At 42.1% G+C, this 21,899-nt stretch overlaps 1 protein-coding gene across 4 annotated transcripts in view; it reads right to left on the bottom strand.

Moving 5' to 3' along the window:
- ARHGEF28 (Rho guanine nucleotide exchange factor 28) overlaps positions 1-21,899 on the bottom strand; it is a 350,771-nt gene that overhangs the window by 257,381 nt on the left and 71,491 nt on the right. For all 4 annotated transcript variants that reach the window (XM_060400313.1, XM_060400314.1, XM_060400312.1 and 1 more), the window contains exon 2: positions 18,540-18,583. In XM_060400313.1, coding sequence (XP_060256296.1) covers positions 18,540-18,572 — 33 coding nt within the window. In that variant the 5' untranslated portion in view covers positions 18,573-18,583. The remainder of the gene's footprint in view (positions 1-18,539; positions 18,584-21,899) is intronic.

Below are 21,899 nucleotides of genomic sequence, written 5' to 3' on the forward strand. Positions count from 1 at the left end.
TAAGTTTATCTACCTGTCTGTGGAAGTTGAAGGTACTTTTATTTTCCACTATCAAAAAATGCTTCAAAAGTTCTGACTGTTTATCAAGAGCAGAGCTACATACAATTTAATGGCTCAATATCCCTCCCAGTGATCTCAAGCTCCACTGAAGCACAATGGCAGCCACCCACAGAAATTCCACCAACAAACTGTCACATTCTAATTTATGCCCACTGCATTTTGGCCTATTTTCTTTCCTGTTTTGCCTGAGGGGGAGCTCACTATTGAATTCAGTCAGTGGTTTTGACAAATATCATCTATTTTCATGTTTAAGCTTTACCACTCATGTACAAAAGTCTTTTTAAAATTCAAGAACACACAGAGATGTATAGGGTGCTTCCAGTTCAAACAAACCCAGTTTACAAAAATCTGAATTCAAACATACAACCGGTGGGATTATCAAGAGTATTCACGATTGGGTTTTATTCAAATAGGGTACTCTCCGGCTAAAACATTATTTTATTGGTGTGCAACTTTTCCAAAATACCTTTATTAAAAAAAGGGTACAAGGAAGGTAATAAAGAACCAGATAGTCACAATGCAAAATAAAAGCAGACAACTGATTAGAAAAGTCAGTCTTGGACTTCACACACATAGCCATTCAACTCCTGTTTGCACCACTAATCCTTTACATTCCATTCTACACAAAGTGTTTTCAATTTCTTACCAAAATATGCACTGCAACATTTTATGATGATTTTAAATGGCAAGATGTGTGATTCCTATTTGACCTACAAATTTATGGGTGGCCAAGTACCTTTAAGTGGATTGATGCTTTAATGATCCAACTTTATTAACCCATGTGCTGAAAATCTCTGCTGAAAATGAATAGTTCAGTAACCACTTCATTTTTCCTGCAGGTTTTTCTATTATCTGATCTCAAGGAAATAAAAGAAGCTATATTTCCAATTTCTAGAAAGTCACTTTTAATAACTATGACCATATACTAAACAATAAACGATTATGTCAGATTCTTAAGCATATTTGGTTTTAGTGACCTAGATTTTCAAATTCCCCCCACGGTCACCACTGCCCACAACCCAGATCAACCGCAGAGACCAGCCCTCATCTGCGTGCTGCTCCACAGCCTGGGCATTTCAAATTACAAGCTGGCACAGAAGTGCATACTTCCGTGTGGAATTCCACAGAAGATGAAGTCTCCGACATGATCTAGACCAGCAACTGTTTCTAAACTGCTTTTTGAGTCCCCCCTAAATTTCCCTCTCTAGTGGATCCTCTTAATCTTCACAAACAGAGGAAGGCTTAAATGAGACAAGTTCCTGGGAAACATGGAACCTTCACAGCCATGCACCCACAAAGGGTTCCCACGCGGATGCTGTTCCTGTCACTGTTTCAGGAGGACAGCTCTCACCGTTATTCAGAAACTGTCCCCCCACGCCCTCCCTGACTCACACTGCTGATTCTGCCCTCAACAGTTCTGCTATCTGTCAGAAAAGGCTGAATGATGGTCTCCTCTACGTTTAGGAGGGAAAGAGTTTGCAAAATTAAGTATGAGAACCCAGAGAATGCATGGATCATCATATACTGTAACAGAGCAGAGTCTGAAGACCTGGGTTTCAATGCCCGCTTTGCCCTCATCTGAAAATTGATCTCACAGCATCTTCCTCCCCAGGCTGACCTCCAAACAGACGGCTCTCACCAGGGCATGCGCCCTCCCACTCAGCACCCTCTACCTGGGCTGCGCTTTACCCTGACACTTACCCTTCTCAACCCAGGACGCTTCTCTGAAAAGTGTCCCCCATGCCCCTCTGGGTTTCAGGAGCATCCTCAGCTTGTCTTCACCAAGCCACTCATCACAGGATCACTAAGTGCTTTCGGTGAGCGTGCGGCAGCCTCTCCACTAGCACACTGAGGGCAGGGCAGCCTGCTTTCCCCAAGTTTGTTCACACGCATGCACACAAACACCCATGTGAAGCTTAAGCTTAGGGCTCCCAGTTCACAAGGCCTCTTCCAAGGCCCTAGAAGAGCCTAAACATCACGTTCACACAGTCAGTTTTGTCTGATCTACAACAGTAAGGTAATCTTGAAAGCGGACAGAGTCTGATCTGTACAAGCCCGGGGTGGTCACCATGACCAGAGGAAGGCAACAACGAGGACTACTGGGACATCTGGCTGAGATCTCGTGTTCACCCGAAGCATGCTGGGTGAATTTTAGGAAAAAATAATTAATAAAATTATTCTGTATTTCACGCCAGAGTTGGGGGTGGGGGAGACACTTTAACTGCCAGCAGTGAAGCGTGCCCTCTCTTTTCATTCGAGTTCCCCCAGACACACTCCCCTTCCTGCTAGGCAGTACTGGAGCATCTGGCTAAGAGGAATATTGCGACTATTTTTTGTATTTATGGGACTTGTCGATTTTTTCCAATTTTGTAATTTCTCATCATTCTTACTTTCAATCTAATTTTATACCTATAGTCTTATAGTCCTCTTCTGAAAGAGAAAAACTGCAGAAGTTCCAGGCCCCATAAAACCTGGATTTGTCCCGGCCTGTACCTCATATAGCCCTTGGCCCCAAAAATTTGTCATGGGAATGACTGCATATAGGAACGAGCTCAGGGCAAGGCACTTAACATCTCTGGGTCTACCTCCTCTGCTCAACAGTCACGTGTGGTGCTGATGAAATGCATGACGTGTGAAAACATCTGGTAGGGACCTACAAGGCGCTCAACAAGTACAATCGTAGTGCCATGACCTTCTTCCCCCAAAAAACATGGAACATAATAACTGAATATTGGGTGGTTATCAGTAAAGAAGGCAAACGGAGGTGCAGTTCATGCAACAGAGTTCATAGATCATCCTTCCCAAGTTAGGGGACTCGTCAGGTATCCTGTGTTAGAGAAGGCAAGCTTTTCACTCCCTACTACTTTATCAGAACTACATCACTCTTAAATTCTAAGCTGGGAATTTTCTACCTCACAAAGACTTCCTTAATTTAATGCATAATTTTGATACAGTCCATACAGTACCTTCCAAATTTAGTTAGGATTCAAACTCTAGGACAATTTCCTCCCAAACCTCCCAATTTCTTGACCGTCATGATGACAGCTCCCTCTCCTGCTGGGCTGTCCTTCTGACTCTTCATGCACCTGGAGAAGAGAGAGCTAGCGTGACTGCCCCCAGCCCAAAACAGGGGCGGTCACATACCCATTGGGGGAAAGGCACATAACCAGCCAGAAATAAGCATGCTCCAAGGTGAACACAGAATGTTGTTCTTTTTTCCTTTTAAACTTTTTATTCTGTATTGTGGTATATAGCAGATTAACAATGTCATGATAGTTTCAGGTGAACAGCAAGAAGGGAATGTATCCAGTCTCCCCAGACTCCCCTCCCATCCAGGCTGCCACATAACACTGAGCAAAGCACCTTGCGCTATATAGTAAGTCCTTGCTGGTTATCCATTATCAATACAGCTGTGTGTACAGGTCCATCACAAACTCCCTAACTAGTCCTTCCTCCCATCCTTCCCCCACCAAGCAACCATAAGTTTATAGAACATTGTTTATTGAAGGCAACTAAATTAAAGTCAAGTATTCATTCAATAAATATTTTTTGAACATGGCATTAAACAGGTACTGGAAAAGTCAGTGGACAGAAAGTTTAAAATCTCTGCTGTCCTGCTGTTTACAAGCTAAAAAGAAGATAGATTAAACACAACAATAACCAAAATCTCCTCAAAAATGTAAAATGTCGAGAGTGTTTAGAGGACTTTGAGGGTATTGTTTGAGTTGAAACCTGCACTGTGATAATTCTACACAGTGGGAAGGGGCACGTGTGTGCCACGTGGGGGAACAGCACATACAAACGTCCAGGGGTAGGAAGATGTATGAGACTCCTGAGGAACTAAGAGCAGAGTCTGGCTGGAGCTCACAGTACAGGGAATCTGTTCAATCTCACAGATGGACAAAGTGCCATCTTTAATTATCAGCCTTTTTGTCAACTGGACCCACTCCCCAGTGACCACAGGCATTGTCTAGAATGCTCCTGTTCAGAGTCAGAGATCAAGCTTATCTCCATCCTCGGTGATTCTCTAGAAATGCAATCAGCAAACATTTCTGCAAACTCTCCAATACACTGAACACTGCACTTAGTATTCTGATATAAACAAAGGGCAAAAGTCTGTGGTCAAGGGACAGTTTGTTATAATTCAGAATGTCCTGGAGTGAGAGTCAGAAGACCCTGGGTTCAAATGCAAGTTCCAGCAGAATTCAGCTGGGTGGCCACACTTGACTCAGTCCAGTGAGAATCCCAGATGCTGGCCCAGATAAATACATGCTGATGAAAGAATACCACCTTGCTTCCCTGAACCTAAATTCTCTTATATGTAGATGGAGATAATCCCTATCCCACAGAATTTTTGTAAAATTAAATGAGAAATCATTAAAGAACATACTGTACACTGTTGAGCACATAACAAATTTATTAGAAATGTTTGGTTTCTAAGCTATTTCATTGGAGCCAAATGTTTACTTTGCCCCAATTGATTTGTCCTACTTAAGTGTGAATCTAGTATTATTTAGTGGCAATTTAAATTTCCTAGTCCATTCCTTTTAAGCGAAAAGCTGTAGTTCTCTTTGAATTTTAGCCTCACCTTTGGAAAGCCCAGCCCTTTAGGCTACAGGCTATACCGAAGGCACTCTGGGGTAACGATACATCCTGATCATTGCCAACATACCCAGGAGATAAGGAACAGCTTCCAAAATGGTAACTTAACCCATAAAGTGAAACCAAGCCTTAGGAAATTGCCAAAAAAGATACCCATTGTACAGCTTTCTAGCACTGTAACCTAAATACCACACTGTAACCCATTCCTACCTGAGGCTATTCCTGGTTATGGAACTGGACCAGCTTGAACAAAGTTCTGCAAATAAGAGAATAAAGAAAGCCCACCAGGGTAGAAAGGGGACATGTTTCAGAGGACTTGTCTCAGAACAGAGTACAAAGCAAGAGATGAACACATGAAGATAACCAACATCTGAAGGGGAAAAGAAAGTGTCCAAAGTCTGAGAAACAGGCAGCTCTGCAGAGGGTAAAGGCACCAATCCAAAGATGAATGAGAATCACAGCAGACACGAGAAAAGAGACGGTCGTGACCATCAGCACGTCCTGATGGCTGATCAAATACAGAAGACCGTAACGAAGGAATAAGGAAAACCTGGATTTAAAGCCAGGATGCCTGGGAGAACGGTGGTAGAGTAACACAAATCAGGAGGTTATAAAGGGGATTGGTTTGGAAACTTGAAAAAGTTTTTAAAACTATAACAGTCTGGATTTGAAGCCAAGGCTGAAAAACTGAGTGGAAAGAGCCAACAGGCCAGCTGGAAACAGAAGATGTAGCAGGGGCAGAGGTCAGGAGGAGGGCCCGTGCGTGGGAGTCTTCGAGGAGAAACTGTGGTCGAAAAACCAAGGAGAAATGAGCTGCCAGAGAAAGCAGGGGGCTGGGGGAACCCACACGCAAGCAGCGGAGAAGAAAGGGCAACAAGGAGCACAGGTTGAAAGAGGATCCACAGAGTCTGAACACTGGGAACACATATCTAAAGCACAAACCAGAGCAGGCAACCTGCCCACCGAGACCCCCACACTGACTTCTCACCTCATCACCCTGGCCACCAAGCTCCCCACGCGCGGCCTCGCCCACCTCTCCAGCCCATCTCCTCTCCCCCACCACACAGCAGCCACATGGGCCTTTGGCGATCCTGCGGGTACATGGGGTTCACCCCTACTTCAGGGCCTCAGAGCTTCTACCAGAAGGCTCTTGAGGGACTCTGGTTCCTAACCTATCAAACCTCACTCACACACACACTATTCTCTACCATACCATACCACGGTCTTGTCCTAACACACATCACAAGTGGAAATTGTTATGTCTTTGTTTACCTGCTTACTGTCTCTCCACTCACAGTGGACTCTGACAGAGTAAGGTCCTGGGACCTTTTCTCTTTCCCTCTCGACTACATGCTTAGTGACTGGAAGAGCACACTGCACATCGTGGGGACTTAAGAAAAACCCTAGATTGAGCAAGAGCCAAATAGTGCCCTTCATGAATCTAGTATGGAAAAGAAAGACAAACAAAAGAACAAGGTAAAGCCAAACTGTATCAAGTTATAGAGAGGAAAGCGGAGTTTGAGATAACAGTATTCAAACCATACAGCACCACATAGCACGTGCCCTCAGGGGTGCAGGACAGGGACTGTTGAGAATGTAGAACCACTATATAGCAAATAAAACATTTTTACTGCTTCACATCTCACTTTTTCTACTGCAGGTTCTCCCAAAGGAAAATCTGACCCACACCCATGATGCCTAAGATTCTTGCTTAAGGTGGCAATACATCTTTTAAAAATCAAATAGAACAAAAATGTCAATTACTGCAAGTTCTATATTAAAAGACACAAGCCTGCATGTAACCCAAAACTGTGGAGGCTGCCACTGAAACACGGGAAATGAGACAAGAACACCTGTACACTTGGTACTTATGTACCCACAGGCCCCAGCCCACACCAGCGGAGACATTCCCTCAAAGATGCTGTGTGCTGGAATGAATTCTTCCAGCAGTTTCCTGAACTTGCACACCTTACCTTCAGGTCTTTTCTCAGAAGCCTGCATCTCAAGATAACAGTAGAAGGGGGCACCATCAAGCGCCAGTGTACTGAGGGCAAAGAGCTGTGTTTCTTTAAGAACCTGGACTGGGAGGAAGCTAAGAGAGGATTTATGTAGCATCTCTAGGTTGAAGAGGTTTCTGCCCCCTCTACACCTGCCAGAACCATCAGAGAACCTCCTGGAGCAGCTAAGGCGCACAGGACTTCACAGGAACTGACACTGTGTGACTGCTAGCGGGGCTGGGTAGTTACCACGGTTCTCCTGCTCTGCGATGAGAACAACATACTGCTTTGGAGTTGGTTTGCCCCTTCCTTAAGGAAAGCAGGAGAGAAGGCCAAAAGGTAAAAGCAGGATCAAGCAGAGAAAGACCAGGCAGAGAAAGGTCAAGCTAAGTTGGCAGAAAGCAAGAGCCATCGAAGGAGCACTGACTTCAGCCAGTCCAGCTCAAGCAATATTGGAGGAAGCCACCCAACAGGTAGCAATTGGTTGAGATGCTCACGCTGTCCTGTTTAAGTCAGAACAGGTAAGCTTAGCATAATTTCCTAAAAACAAATTTGCACAAAGTAAGCGTGTGATCAGTAAGTTCATCTCAGGCAAATGCCCCTCCTGATCCCATTCTCAAAGCCAGAATTAGCTGTATGGACATGCACTAAGAGACACCCTCACCAGGGCCCTGACACCTGAACTAGTGACATTACTATTAAGCAGAGCTTGAGAGCTTGATGGCACAAAGGATCATCAGTTCCCAGGCCCAGCTTTTTGTGAGCAAATGAGCTTTAGAGGGTCAGGGGTTAGCAGGATTTAAAAAAAAAAAAAAAAACAGTGAGGGAAAAAAATAGATACTTTAATTGAAAGTCCAAGAAGTTACATCATTCTTCAGCGTCATAAAGCTCAAAGGGAGACCGCAGGGTGGTCAAGGACAAAATGAGGACCTGGCCAATGCGGACATGAAGTTGTAGTAACAGTGCAGTGGAGAGGTCATTTTGATTAGCCAGTGAAGATGCAAAAATCCCAGGCTTATTGTGGATCTGCCGCTAACAAACTTTCTGAGCAAAAAAAAAAAAAAAACAAAACAAAACAAAAAAAAGTTATGGCTTTCAATACATCATTTACAGATCCTGAGTGTCAAACCAGCTGAGTTAACATAGTCAAATCAGTGATTCTCCCTCTCAGAACCTGGACTTCCTCATCTGCGAAGTGCGAGTGGCTAAGGCAAAGATCTTAAAGGTGCCTTCACATACCAAGATTCCAAGCTGATGGTCAAGAGGGACTGATCACAGAAGGCCCATCGGGGGAGCCACAGGCAGAAAAGGGGCAGCATCTGGAGGACAGGATTTCCTTCGACAGGAACCAGAAGCCAGAAGGAATCTGTGGGAGTCAGGAAGGAGGTGTCCACCAGGTGAGTACAGAACAAAGCAACCAAGTCACTTATAGCCTCCTTAGGAAATGGCCTCCCTGGGCCCTGTCCTAGGTCCCACTCCAGAAGGCTGGGGCCTGGGAGTGTGCTCAGCCAAGGAATTCAAGGACACTTTACCAAGCCCCAGAGATAGAAGAGGTTGAATGGAGGAGGTTCAGCTCAGCTACTTACAGTACTGATTAGATCACCAAACATCAGATTACACCTTCAGTTACACACAGTGGGCCCAACAGCAACCAATATACTTGGGACCTAATTCAGCAGGATACTGAGACTCAGAATAAAAGAATAACAACTATAAAAGGCTAAAGGAACAGGGAAGCCACTTAGATCCAACTGGTAACAAGCTCCTGAAGCTAAAACTCTGTTGTCCAAATGGTTGTATAATCTGCAGCAGGAGGAGAAAAAAAATGATTACTCTCCTCAGTTGATTGCTACCATTAACACATCTAAAAGGGTAGAAGAGAGCAAGAGCCCACACACAAAGTTCCACAGACACACCCTCTGCAGAAGTTATAAAAGTCTCCATGGATTAGACGTTTATATTAGCCAGAATCTGAGAAACAGCAGAAATGAAGCACCATGCCCTCTCCCCAAAACAAAGATTAAAACAAGGGAACTTCTTTGAACTTTTACAAAATTTAACATGCTACCCTTCTTTGCACAGTGAAAATGAATTTATAACCCCCAGCTTCATAATTACCACAGTTGTTAGGGCTAAAGAACTAGAGATTAAGTGTATCTGAAAGTTGCTGAATAAAATGTGAACTCTTATAAACCTCATTTGCAAAGAAATAATTGAAGTATGCAATATTCTTCATTCAACAATTCCACTTCCGGGAATCTATCCCATAAAAATGAAAGTATGCACACATAAGGACATATGGACAAGGATGTCTAGTAAATACTGATCCACAGAGAAGGGGCCTAACCCACACAAACGTTTATTAAACAGAATGAATTACAGCTACACCTGATGACTTGCAAAGATTTCCACAAAGTAATGCTGGGTTAGAAAAGATATAGAAGTTTATATAAAAATGATCCAGATTCTTTTTTGGGCCATTTATCACTCAGCTTGTAGGATCTTAGCTCCCCAACCAGGAGCTGAACCTGCATCTTCTGCACTGAAAGAACAGAGTCTTAACCACTGGACCATCAGAAAATTCCCTGATTCAGACTTGTTAAATGATTTTATTAAAACTTGTGTCTATATTTACTGATGTGTAGGGTTGTATGAGGAGAAGGCAATGGCACCCCACTCCAGTACTCTTGCCTGGAAAATCCCATGGACAGAGGAGCCTGGTGGGCTGCAGTCCATGAGGGTGCTTAGAGCCAGACACGACTGAGCGACTTCACTTTCACTTTCATGCATTGGAGAAGGAAATGGCAACCCACTCCAGTGTTCTTGCCTGGAGAATCCCAGGGACAGGGGAGCCTGGTGGGCTGCCGTCTATGGGGTCGCACAGAGTCGGACACGACTGAAGCGACTTAGCAGCAGCAGCAGGGTTGTATGAGCATGGAGAAACATAGAAATATACACACTAAGTCAGTGATTCTCAAACATCAGCACATATCAGAATCACCTGAAGGTGATATCTAGGCCCCACACCCAGAGTGTCTAATTCAGTAGGTTTGCAGTAAGGTCTCAGATTTGTATTTCCAACAAGTTTCCCAAGGAGGTTAATGCTGTTGAGAATGACTGCAATAGGTTTCAATAAGAGTTACCTGTGAGACAGAAGTGGAGGTATGGAAACAGGGAGAGAATAATGGGGATCTATGCAAGATAACATAAACAGCTTTTTACATGGTTTCTTTCATGGACTGTGTGTGTATATGTGTGCATGCCCACAAATTTCTGAAAGGACTGTCTTCAAAATACTAATGAAAATTCATCCAAAGGCGAAATTTGTAGTGATCTCTATTTTCTTCTTGGTAATTTCTTATTCTTTTTATAATAAGCAAGCGTGATTTAAATAATCCTTGAAATAAAGCCATTTTATTGAGAAAAAAACCTTCGGAAATCAATTTCTCAAGGAAAAGCTCTTCTATTTTGTTTACAGCACTGAACTGATATTTTTGTAAAGATGAATGCTAATTACACTTTATATAAAAATAAAAATATAATTAATGTGGAAAGGGAAGTTCTTGGATGAAGTACATAACAACATGTATTTTATGTTGCTGTTGTTCAGTTGCTAAGTTGTGCCTGACTTTCTGAGACCCCATGGACTGCAGCCCGCCACGCTCCTCTGTCCATGAGATTTCCCAGGCAAGAATACTGGAGTGGTTTGCCATTTCCTTCTCCAGGGTATCCTCCTGACCCAGGGATCGAACCCACAACTCCTGCATTAGCAGATGGATTCTTTACCATTGAGTCACCAGGGAAGCCACATGTGTGTTTTATAACCTTTCTTAATCAATAAAAATTTAGAGAAAACTCAACTTTTAAAGTAATCAAAAATAACCTACAATGGAATATAATCTGTAAAAAAAAAAAAACACAAAAACTGAATCACTATGCTGCACATGTAAAACGAACACAACATTGTAAATCAAATATACAAGTTTTTTTAATTCAGCAAAAACATACAGTCTTTCTTGTGAATGTACAAACGTTTTCTCTTTCAAAACTCAATCTGATACTCAGCAAGCAAAATCTCTTTTTAAGCTGTACTTGCATCAGTTCCTCTTTTTACATACAGACTAGAAAATAAAAATAAACAAAAACCAACTAAAAATAAAAAATAACTTTATGACTTCAAATATAGAATGTAAGTTCCCAAGTGGTGTCCACTTAAGAGTATTAAGCTAGAAAATAGGTATCTTAGATCAGTTATAATCATTGTAATTTACACTTTTCCAAGCTTTCCCATTTCTCATTAGTTTCTTCACTACAGCTCTTTGCTAGCTTAAAACATCTCCTCCTAAAATCATGTTACTATTCTATCTGAAAATCAAGCCTAGACTTCAAACCAGATGGCATGCCTCTGCTTTTCTACGGGGAACAAATAGCCTGGCCTTTCAGAATTGCTTCCTTTAGTTCCCCTCAAAATACAGATGCAGGAAGCTGCTAGAGGCTGAAAATTGGATTTGTAATGCTTATATCCCTACGGTTTGCATATCAATATTATAAACTCTTGGCTATCAGTCCTGCCAAATCCATCTTCTTCTATAATCTTATTATAGTCCAGTGTTTCTCTGTTCCTGCAATAACAACTCAACGGACCTCCATGGTTCATTTAAAAATTAGGGTAAGTAATAAGGCTGAGTTCAGGAATATTTCTGCATTCCCAGTACTGAGACTGTCCCATTCCTAAAGATAAGCAAACAGAAATGCTTGCCAAGGAGAAAAAAGTTAGCCCCCTCAAAATAAAGGAAAATATTTAAAGCACATGATCAGATAAACACATAATCAGAGACTATACTTCCCTCCCTCTGAAACAGATTCCTGGAAGATAGAGAAAAAAAGATTAAGTTCTTGCTTTGTGCTCACAGTAAAACTAGATGGGTATAAGAAGAAATATACCAGGCCAAGATATGAAAATACTACATAAAAACTAAAAACAAAGTAATGGTCCAAAACTGTTCTGCCAAGCAGGAAATAAACTTAATAGTACAGAAAACTAAAGTAAAACAGAAAAGAAAACATGCTTGCAGAAATCAGACTAAAAAAAAAATTTTTTTAAGGATAGAAGGGTTAGAACAGTCCAACCTTAGAATATCAGCTATGCTAGAAGGTGAAAACAATGATGAAAGACCAAAGGATAAAACCTTAAAAAGAAGTTGAAAGTTTTCATGGATTCAAATAAAATGTATGGGGCAGGGGGCGGGGAAAGATTTACATCCATAGGTTTTTTTTTTCTATAGGTATAAAGACTCTACCATCTTTAGGAAGGATTCTCTATGGTGACCCAAAAATAAAAATTGGAAAACATTTTAACTATAAAAGTTTTGTAAGAAATAAATCAAAACAGGTTATAATCAAAGGAACCAAAAAGAAATCACTTATAGGACCCACTTGAAAGAAGTATCCATTTGTAAAGGATGAACAGAAGTTGAGGAATAATTGCTATCTATTTTTTTTTCTCCATGATTATTGCCCCATTATGTGACTTAATTCTTCTCGAGGTAAATCTCACAATTTATGTTTTTAAAGCCTGTCTTAAATGATTTTTCTAGTGTATGAGCATACAATTATGCTTAATATTTTTTTATAATCAAGATCAAGAAACAAAAGTTAGAACCAGACATAGAACAATGGACTGGTTCAAAATTGGGAAAGAAGTATGTCAAAGCTATATATTGTCACACTGCTTATTTAACTCATATGCAGAGTTCATCATGTGAAATGCCGGGCTGGATGAAGCATAAATTGGAATCAAGATTGCCAGGAGAAATATTAATAACCTCAGATATGCAGATAATACCACTCTAATGGCAGAAAGCAAAGAGGAATTAAAGAGTCTCTTGATGAAGGTGAAAGAGGAGAGTGAAAAACCTGGCTTAAAACTCAACAGTCAAAAAACGAAGATCATGGCATCCGGTCCCATCACTTCATGGCAAATAGATGGGGGAACAATGGAAACAGTGACCGCTTTATTTTCTTAGGCTCCAAAATCACTGCAGATGGTGACTGCAGCCATGAAATTAAAAGATGCTTGCTTCTTGAAGAAAAGCTATGACCAACCTAGACAACATATTAAAAAGCAGAGACATTACTTTACCAACAAAAGTCCGTCTAGTCAAAGCTATGATTTTTTTCAGTAGTCATGTATGGATGTGAGGGCTGGACCATAAAGAAGGCTGAGCACCAAAGAACTGATGCTTCTGAACTGTGGTGTTGGAGAAGACTCTTGAGAGTCCCTTGGACTGCAAGGAGATCCAACCAGTCCATCCTAAAGGAAATCAGTCCTGAATATTTGTTGGAAGGACTGATGCTGAAACTCCAATACTTTGGCCACCTGATGCAGAGACAATTCATTGGAAAAGACCCTGATGCTGGGAAAGATTGAAGGTAGGAGGAGAAGGGGAGGACAGAGGATGAGATGGTTGGATGGCCTCACTGACTCAATGGACTTGATTTTGAGCCAACTGCAGGAGATGGTGAAGGACCTGGAAGCAGGGCGTGCTGCAGTCCATGGGGTCTCAAAGAGTCGGACACAACTGAGGGACTGAACGACCACAGCAAATCATCTCAGCATGTTAAGGACTCTTCGTAATTTCTAGTTTTGTTTGGGTTCTCTCTTAATCACACTTAGAGTTATCTTATTTTTCCAAAAGAACTAGGCATGACAACTGGATAGAATCACTGGAAATACACTGGAAAGAATCAAAATTCTGAGATTCAGTGTATCAGTCACATGAGAAAACACATCATGTAAATAAATGTCAAAAGAACCTTCAATAAAATTCAACACAGATTTATAGATAAAACTCTGGGGGAAAAAATACACCAAAATGTCAACATCATTATGCATAACAGGATTAAAAATGGTGTTGATTTTTGCATGTATTTTTAAATAAATATATATAATATAATAAATATGAATAAAATATTATGGGCTTATAACCAGATTGCAGTAAACTAGGAGAAAACAGAAGTGAATATTTATGAAACACCTGAAGACGGAAGGTCACAGAGGAAGCCTGCCCCAAGATACAAAACCAAATAATAGCCTAGCTTGTGTCTGCTTTGCCTATGTGTTACTCATCTGATGAAATTTGATTTAAAACTTGTTTTCATTATAATATTTCCCCACTGACTGCTTACTGCATAAGGTCAAGTGGGAAGCTTGGTTTAGGTCAATCCACAAAGATATTGACATAAAATATCAAGTGAAAAAACATCGTTCAGTTATGCTAAATATAGTGTATTTCATCTCAGATACTAGTTATAATATGCAATTTATATTCCACTAGGAGAAAAAACTGCCAAGTTTTTGTGAGCTTTTATACATATTAAAAGAGCTCATCGAAATTTATAGACTTTACCACATTATCATGTTGTTCTTTCCATGTCTTTCTATATACACAGTAATTCTGACTTTCTAATGCCAAATCACAGTGAAATCACTTTGAAAGCAATTAATTCATATAGAGCCAGAAAGGCACATATGCAATTTAAAACGACAACAGTGTAAACCACTGTGCCCAAGGTCACACACGCGCAGGTATTGACAGCTCCATCACGACACTTGCCAGGATCAACACTGGCCCAAGGTCACACACACGCAGGTACTGACAGCTCCATCACGACACCTGCCAGGATCAACACCGAAGTGAGACTCTCTCAATCTCAGAGATGTAAAATGAGAAAATCACACGTTTAAACTGATCAATAACAGTAACGTTTCACACCATCAGTCCCCAGCCATTGTGGCACTGGGAATGGTTTCATGAAGGACAACTTTTCCCTGGACTGGGAGGTGCAGAATGGGTTCGGGAGGATTCAAGTGCCTCCACTCCGCCTCAGGTCATCAGACATTCGACTCTCACCAGGCACACACAACCTACATCTCTCACACGTGCAGTTTACAGAAGGGCTCGCACCCCATAAGAATCTAATAGCGCCAACAATGTGGCATGAGGTGGGGCTCGGGTGATGATGCAAGCGATGGGGAGCAGCTGTAAATACAGGCGAAGCTTTGCTTGCTCACCTGCCACTCACCTCCCGCTGTGTGGGCCCGTTTCTAACAGGCCACAGACCAGTACCAGTCTGTGGCCATGGGGCTGGGGATCCCTGTTTTAAACTATCTATAGAGGATGAGATTATGAGTGACTTATTTTATTAACACCTTCTGTATTTTTTTTGTTTTTTTTTCTAATTAGTTTATATTATTTGATAACGAAAAAAAAACTTTTTTGCTCTCCTTTGGTCTGTTTAAGTGTCTTCTCTCCTTAAGCAATGCGTATTGACTCTTCCCAAATCTGGTCTTTATCTGGTAGTCTAGGTTCAAAATAGTTGACCAACTACGAGGTTTTGAAAGCTGGAGGCATAATCCTCCCAGACTTCAGACCATAATACAAAGCTCCAGTAAACAAAGCAGGAGGTACTGGCACACACCAAAAAAGACATGGATCAATGGGACAGAACAGAGAAATAAACGCACACACGCACAGTCAGCCTGCAACCACGGGGGCAAGAATATGCAATAAAGGAGAGACAGGCTCCTCAGCTGGTGGTGTCAGGAACGCAGCTATCCAGGACAGCTGCACATAAATCAATGAAAGTAGAACAATCCCTCACACTGTACACAAAAATAAACTCAAAACGAATGGCTTAAAGACTTAAATACAAGATGTGACTCTGTAAAACTCCTAGGAGAGAACATAGGCAAAACACTCTCTGACATAAATCCCAGCAATGTTCCCATAGCTCAGTCTCCCAAGGCAATAGAAGTAAAGGCAAAAATAAACAAATGAGATCTAATCAAACTTAAAAGTTTTCACAGCAAAAGAAACCATAAGCAAAACAAAAAGACAACCTACTGAGTAGGAGAAAATATTTTCAAAGGATGCAACTGACAAGGGCTTAATTTTCAAAATATACAAACAGCTCATACAACTCAATAACAGCAACAACAAAAACAGCCCAATGAAAAATGGGCAGAAGACCAAAATAGACATTTCTTTGAAGATGACATACAGATGGCCAATAGGCACATGAAAAGATGCTTAACATTATTAATTATTAGAGAAATACAAATCAAAACTACAGTGAGGTACCACCACACACTGGTCAGAATGGCCATCATCAAAAAGTCTGCTGCTGCTGCTGCTGCTGCTGCCGCTGCTGCTGCTGCTGCTGCCGCTGCTGCTGCTGTTGCTAAGTTGCTTCAGTCGTGTCCGACTCTGTGCGACCCCATAGACGGCAGCCCACCAGGCTCCCCCATCCCTGGGATTCTCTAGGCAAGGATACTGGAGTGGGTTGCCATTTCCTTCTCCAATGCATGAAAGTGAAGTCGTTCATTCGTGTCTGACTCTTAGTGACCCCATGGACTGCAGCCCACCAGGCTCCTCCATCCATGGGATTTTCCAGGCAAGAGTACTGGAGTGCGGTGCCATTGCCTTCTCCAATCAAAACGTCTACAAACAACAAATGCTGGGGCGGGCAGGGCAGGGAGGCAGTGCTGGGGTTAGTTGGGGGGGGGCGGGGGGTGGTGCGTGCAGAGAAAAGGGAACCTTCCTACACTGCTGGTGAGAAAGTAAACTGATGCAACCCCTAAAAACACTAAGGAGGTTCCTTAAAAAAATAAAAATAGAGTTGCCATATTAAAAAGAGAGTGCCAGCAATCCCATTCCTGGGCATTTCTCTGGAGGAAACTCTAATTCAAGAAGATATAATGCACCCCTATGTTCACAGCAGCACTATTTACAATAGCTAAGACATGAAGTACCCTAAATGTCCACTGACAGATACATGGATAAAGAAGATGTGGCGTATATATATAAGGAGTGGAATATTACTCAGCCATAAAAAAGAATGAAATAATGCCATCTGCAGTGACAGGAATGGACCTAGAAATACTGTGCTACATAAAGTCAGAAAGAAAGCCAAACATGCCATATGACAGCACTTATATACAGAATCTAAAACCCGACACAGACGGACTTGTTTATGAAACAGAAACAGACTCACAGACACAGAGAACAAACTTACATCTCCCAAAGGGGAAAAGGTGAGGCACAGGGATAAATTAGAAGTTTGGGATTAGCAGATTAGTGCTGTTGCTTAGTCACTAAGTCGAGCCCAACTCTGTCGAGACCCCATGGAGTGCAGCCCACCCGGTTCCCTCGCCATGGGATTTCCCAGGCAAGCATACTGGAGCGGGTTGCCATTTCCTTCTCCAGGGGATCTTCCCAACCCAGGGACCGAACCCGTGACTCCTGCGTTAGCAGGTGAATTCTTTATCACTGAGCCACCTGGGATACAAACTACTATACATAAAATAGATGAATAACAAGATCCCACTGTACAGCATAGGGAACTATATTCAGTATCCTATAATAAACCATAATGGAAAAGAATATAAAAAGGAAAAAACTATATATATAGTTATACGTGTGTGTGTGTGTATAATTGAATCACCGCTGTACAGCAGTAACTAATCCAACACTGTAAATCAAACATACTTCAATTTTTTAAAAAGCTACAAAGTTTTATATCATGATTAGATTTTAGATCTGTTTGGTTTCAGGTAGGGGAGCAGAGTGTAAAGAATAAAGCTAAAGAGGACTGAGTTACCAAAAAAAAAAAAAATTAAAAACTTGGGACTAAATTGGTCTAAATTTAGCCTTGAACCAATCTCTTTTTTTAATCTTAATTATGGCTAGGCCAAGTCTAACTATCTATAATTCATTTTATGACCTCCAAATCACAACCTAGAGAGAACACTTTAGACACTGGATAGCCCAGAAGGCAGCTTTCTCAATATTCAGTTATTTTATCATTTTGTTTTTCTCCAGAGAATAGAGCGGAATGTGTAAGGGGGAGGGGAGGGCGAAGCAACGGAGGAGGAGGAAGGGAGAGAGGGAGGGCCACCTGGGTAGTGATGTGTGTGGTAAGGGGAAACAAATGACATTTTAATTGATATAAGATTCTATTTAAATTTGTTCCAGTTCCTTGATATTTTGCCTATTGGGGATATATCTAAATTGAGATCATACCCTTATTCTAGATTTAATATTCTTGGTGTATTTCATGAGTGGATGATGCAAAGGCTACCTGAAACCCCAGTTCCAATGCATACACCCATGCCCACCCGCCACCAACACAGGTTCCAAGAAAAGAGGTTATGCCTAAAATAAGGAAGGTAGAGAAAACCATCTGTCACTTTCTATGTGGGGAGACAACTGGTTCACTTCTGTTACACCTAGTAACTGCCTTCAGGAACAGACTCCTCTGTCAGCCCAGAAGGCACATCTGATCAGGAACCTCAGCAGGCTGCTCTGCCGACACAGCCCCCACCACCACCTATTCTATGTATGTCCCAGCACTTTTGCCTTTGAATTCCTATTTCATGATTTTTACCTATCATGTTACCAACTATCATTGAACCCCTCTCCTCCAAAGACACACACAGAAAGCATTCTTGGTTATTATCAGCATATCATATAATAATGTGTTCAAAAATCATCCACAGAGATAAACTGAGTATTTTTGAGTTCAGAAGTTAATACAGTTAAGCATTGGTGGTATAGCGGTGAGCAGAGCTGCCTTCCAGAAGTTATACAGTTAAAAGTTACTCAGGAAAATACCATTAAAACCTAGATTTTGGAACCAGGAGTCAACCAGTTTTAAAAGTCTCCATGCAAAAACCTGAACTAGACTGTAACGCTGTGTGCGGTTTTTTAAAAGTCCCAATTCAATGGCAAGCAAAACATTTCTTCCCACTTTGGTCCTGTGGGTTTCAAGTCCAAGAATGAGCCACTTAGGCCTGCAGCCCAGGGCTTAGGCACTTACATACAGAGGTACTTCGCTGCAGTTCAGCTCCATGGTTTCCGCAACTGCAATGAAAATAACAAACAAGAGAGTTATTGGAGGAGTCCGCGTGTGACCAACCAGTAGAGCCGTATCCTGCCTTTCAGTTAGGAGGGAAGAGATACCCACTAGATAGGAAAACTGCAGAGTCAAAACTAAGAACAAAGGAATAAGATGCTCTCTGTATAAAATAACTTCCCCCCTTTCTTCTTTCACATGACTATCTACAATAAGGAAAACCTATCACCCCCAACATTATCCCACTGACTGCTCCCAAACAGAAATTATCAATATATTTCAGAAAGCCAAGAAAGGGCAACACACGCATGTGGCAAGTTTTGCTTTAGTTAATCACTTAGGCTACTCTGAGGTCAGAATCCACTCCTGGCTGGATGGAGCAGGAGCCTATGGTGACAAGACAGATCTAGGACCTGTTACTCAGGACCTGAAAGCTTTCTCTGGAGGGAGGCAGCCCACTGTCAGCCTAGCCAGCCTCTCCACTAGCTGTATACACCCCATCTGCACCCAGAAACCAGCTAGCAGCTTAGACAAAAGAAGCATCATTTTAAAGAGGTTCACTGAACACCTTTAATGGGCTCAGCATCGCACAGAGATGACCAGGAAGTGATCCACCCCTCAGAGAGCTCACAGCTGAACAACAGACACCCAAAGATGGGAAGAAAGTGAAGAGTGGGCTGCATGTGAACTCTGAGGAGGGCCGACAAGGAGACTCATGGCCCCCATCACCTCTCCTCTCTCCCCCCACCCACCTGCGTCCTCTGGGACACAGCTCTGCTCACCAGGCCAAGCCTGGCCCTGGTCCCCAGGCCACCACCAGCTGCAGTACTTTGGGGATGTCTCTTAAGAAGGCAGACACGTAACACCTGAATTGTGACTTTTAAGTACAGTAATCCCTAGAGGACACACGTGACCCAGAGGACAAATACAAAGAATTCTATTTTACTTTTTTATAAAATCATTTAGCTCACATTTTACTAATAGTTCATAAACATGCTGGCACTGGCCACCTTCCTGGGTCACAAGTTACCTTCCATGCTCATCTGGAGAGAAGGCCGAGGGCATCACAAGGCTGAGGGGCTGACAATCAGGCCCCGCCTTGGTCCTCATTTTCAACACTTTGGGCCCCGTGGCAGTTCATGTGGACACACTTAAATGGGCTTCCAGGTTATCATTAACAATTTTTAATGAAACTAACCTCATAAATTGGATGAATGGTTTAAGGAGTCCAGGAAAGAAAGTTCAAATTAAAAATAACACTAACCACAAAAATGACAAAACTGAGACTCCCAATCCCAAAAGGAATTGTTCATCAGTTACACTATGAAATAAAAATAACGACCAACCTGAGAGCACTGATAAGTACATGCCCCCAAGGTTCAAAATGATCAAGAAGGCATTTAAAATATGAACGTAGGACCTCCCAGGTGGTACCGTATGGCAGATGGGAATCCGCCTGAAATGCAGGGAGGGGTTGATCCCTGGCCGATCAACCCATGGGACCGATCGCAGGCTGAGCAGCAACTAAGACCCTGCACCACAACTGCTGAGCCTCTGCTCTAGGGCCCAGGAGCCACAGCTACTGAAGCCGGTGTGACTAGAGCCTGTGCTCCACAAGAGAAGCCACCATAATAAGAAGCTCGCATAACGCAACTAGAGAAAGCCCACGCTGCTGCTGCTGAGTCGCATCAGTCGCGTCGGACTCTGTGCGACCCCATAGACGACAGCCCACCAGGCTCCGCCATCCCTGGGATTCTCCAGGCAAGAACACTGGAGTGGGTTGCCATTTCCTTCTCCAATGCATGAAAGTGAAAAGTGAAAGTGAGGTCGCTTAGTTGTGTCCGACTCTTCGCGACTCCATGGACTGTAGCCCACCAGGCTTTTCCATCCATGGGATTTTCCAGGCCAGAGTACTGGGGTGGGATGCCATCGCCTTCTCCAGAGAAAGCCCATACTCAGCAACAAAGACCCAGTGTAACCAAAAATAAATAAATAAAATTTAAAACATGTAGGGCTCCCCTGGGAGGCCCAGCTGGTAAAGAATACGCCTGCACTGTGGGAGACTTGGGTTTGGTCCCTGGGTTGGGAAGATCCCCTGGAGAAGGGAAAGGCTACCCACTCCAGTATTCTGGTCTAGAGAATTCCATGTACTATGTAGTCCATGGGATCGCAAAGAGTCGGACATGACTGAGCAACTTTCACTTTCAAATGAATGTATATCCACAGCTCACATACCATGACTGTCACACTGAATGTACTCTGTGTCTCAAAATACTAGTCAGTTTTCACCTGTTAACAGTCATGCCATACACAACTCCAATCTTCTATAAAACTTTACTGAACTTGATAATAAAATCAGAAGATTCTCTGAAGATTTCTACTTAATAGTGAAAGAAACGAATGCATTCTATGGTAAGCACAGTGCTAAGAAAAAATGGCTGAAACAGAGTGAAAAACACAAAGTATAAAAACTAAAGCATGTTCCTTCACGAGCAAAACTTTTAAAACTGAATATTTTAAGAAGCCTATTAGGACAAATTAAGCTGTGTGGAAGACTTGCCATATAGTTAGAGAAAAGTACAGAGGGTATTAGATTTTATCTGATAAAATACATTTAAAAAGTCACTTTGGGTGAAAATATGAAGATTTTCTGAAGAGCGAATGACTGCTTCAATAATGCTCAAAATACAACCCTGATGGGGCAACTTCTCAGATAGGAAGTTTAAAAAGCACAAATGCAAAATCCATTCATTGTGTCGTTCATGGGTGAGATATCCTAACAAAGAACTTGCAGCCAAAAGCACACAGCTTCACAGGATGTCAGTGTGGTTAATTTTATAGAAATAAGACCTTTAAACATGGTTAAATCTTTACAATCGCTGCAACAAGACCGGAAATGACCATAAAAATCTTTACCACATTAAAGGGTGTTGGTTATATTGCAACAAAGTACTTTAAAAAGTTGCCAAACATGTACTACCTAATCTTCTAACAAAAATAGAAGTGTTCCAAATTTTTGCTGGGTTTTCTGAGATTAAAACTGGCTGTTTACAGCAGATTTTTCTTAAAATATTTTCCAAATAAATATCCTATCCCTTCTAGAAAGGGGTGATATTCAATAAGTGAAAAAGAAAAGGCATCTCAAAAGAAACAGGTTATAGACAGTATGCTAAGTCGCTTCAGTCGTGTCCGACTCTGTGCGACCCCATAGACGGCAGCCCACCAGGCTCCCCCATCCCTGGGATTCTCCCAGCAAGAACACCAGAGTGGGTTGCCATTTCTTTCTCCAATGCATGAAAGTGAAAAGTGAAAGTGAAGTCACTC

The sequence above is a fragment of the Ovis aries genome, chromosome 16 (assembly GCF_016772045.2).
Source record: "Ovis aries strain OAR_USU_Benz2616 breed Rambouillet chromosome 16, ARS-UI_Ramb_v3.0, whole genome shotgun sequence".
NCBI classification, from domain to species: Eukaryota; Metazoa; Chordata; class Mammalia; order Artiodactyla; family Bovidae; genus Ovis; species Ovis aries.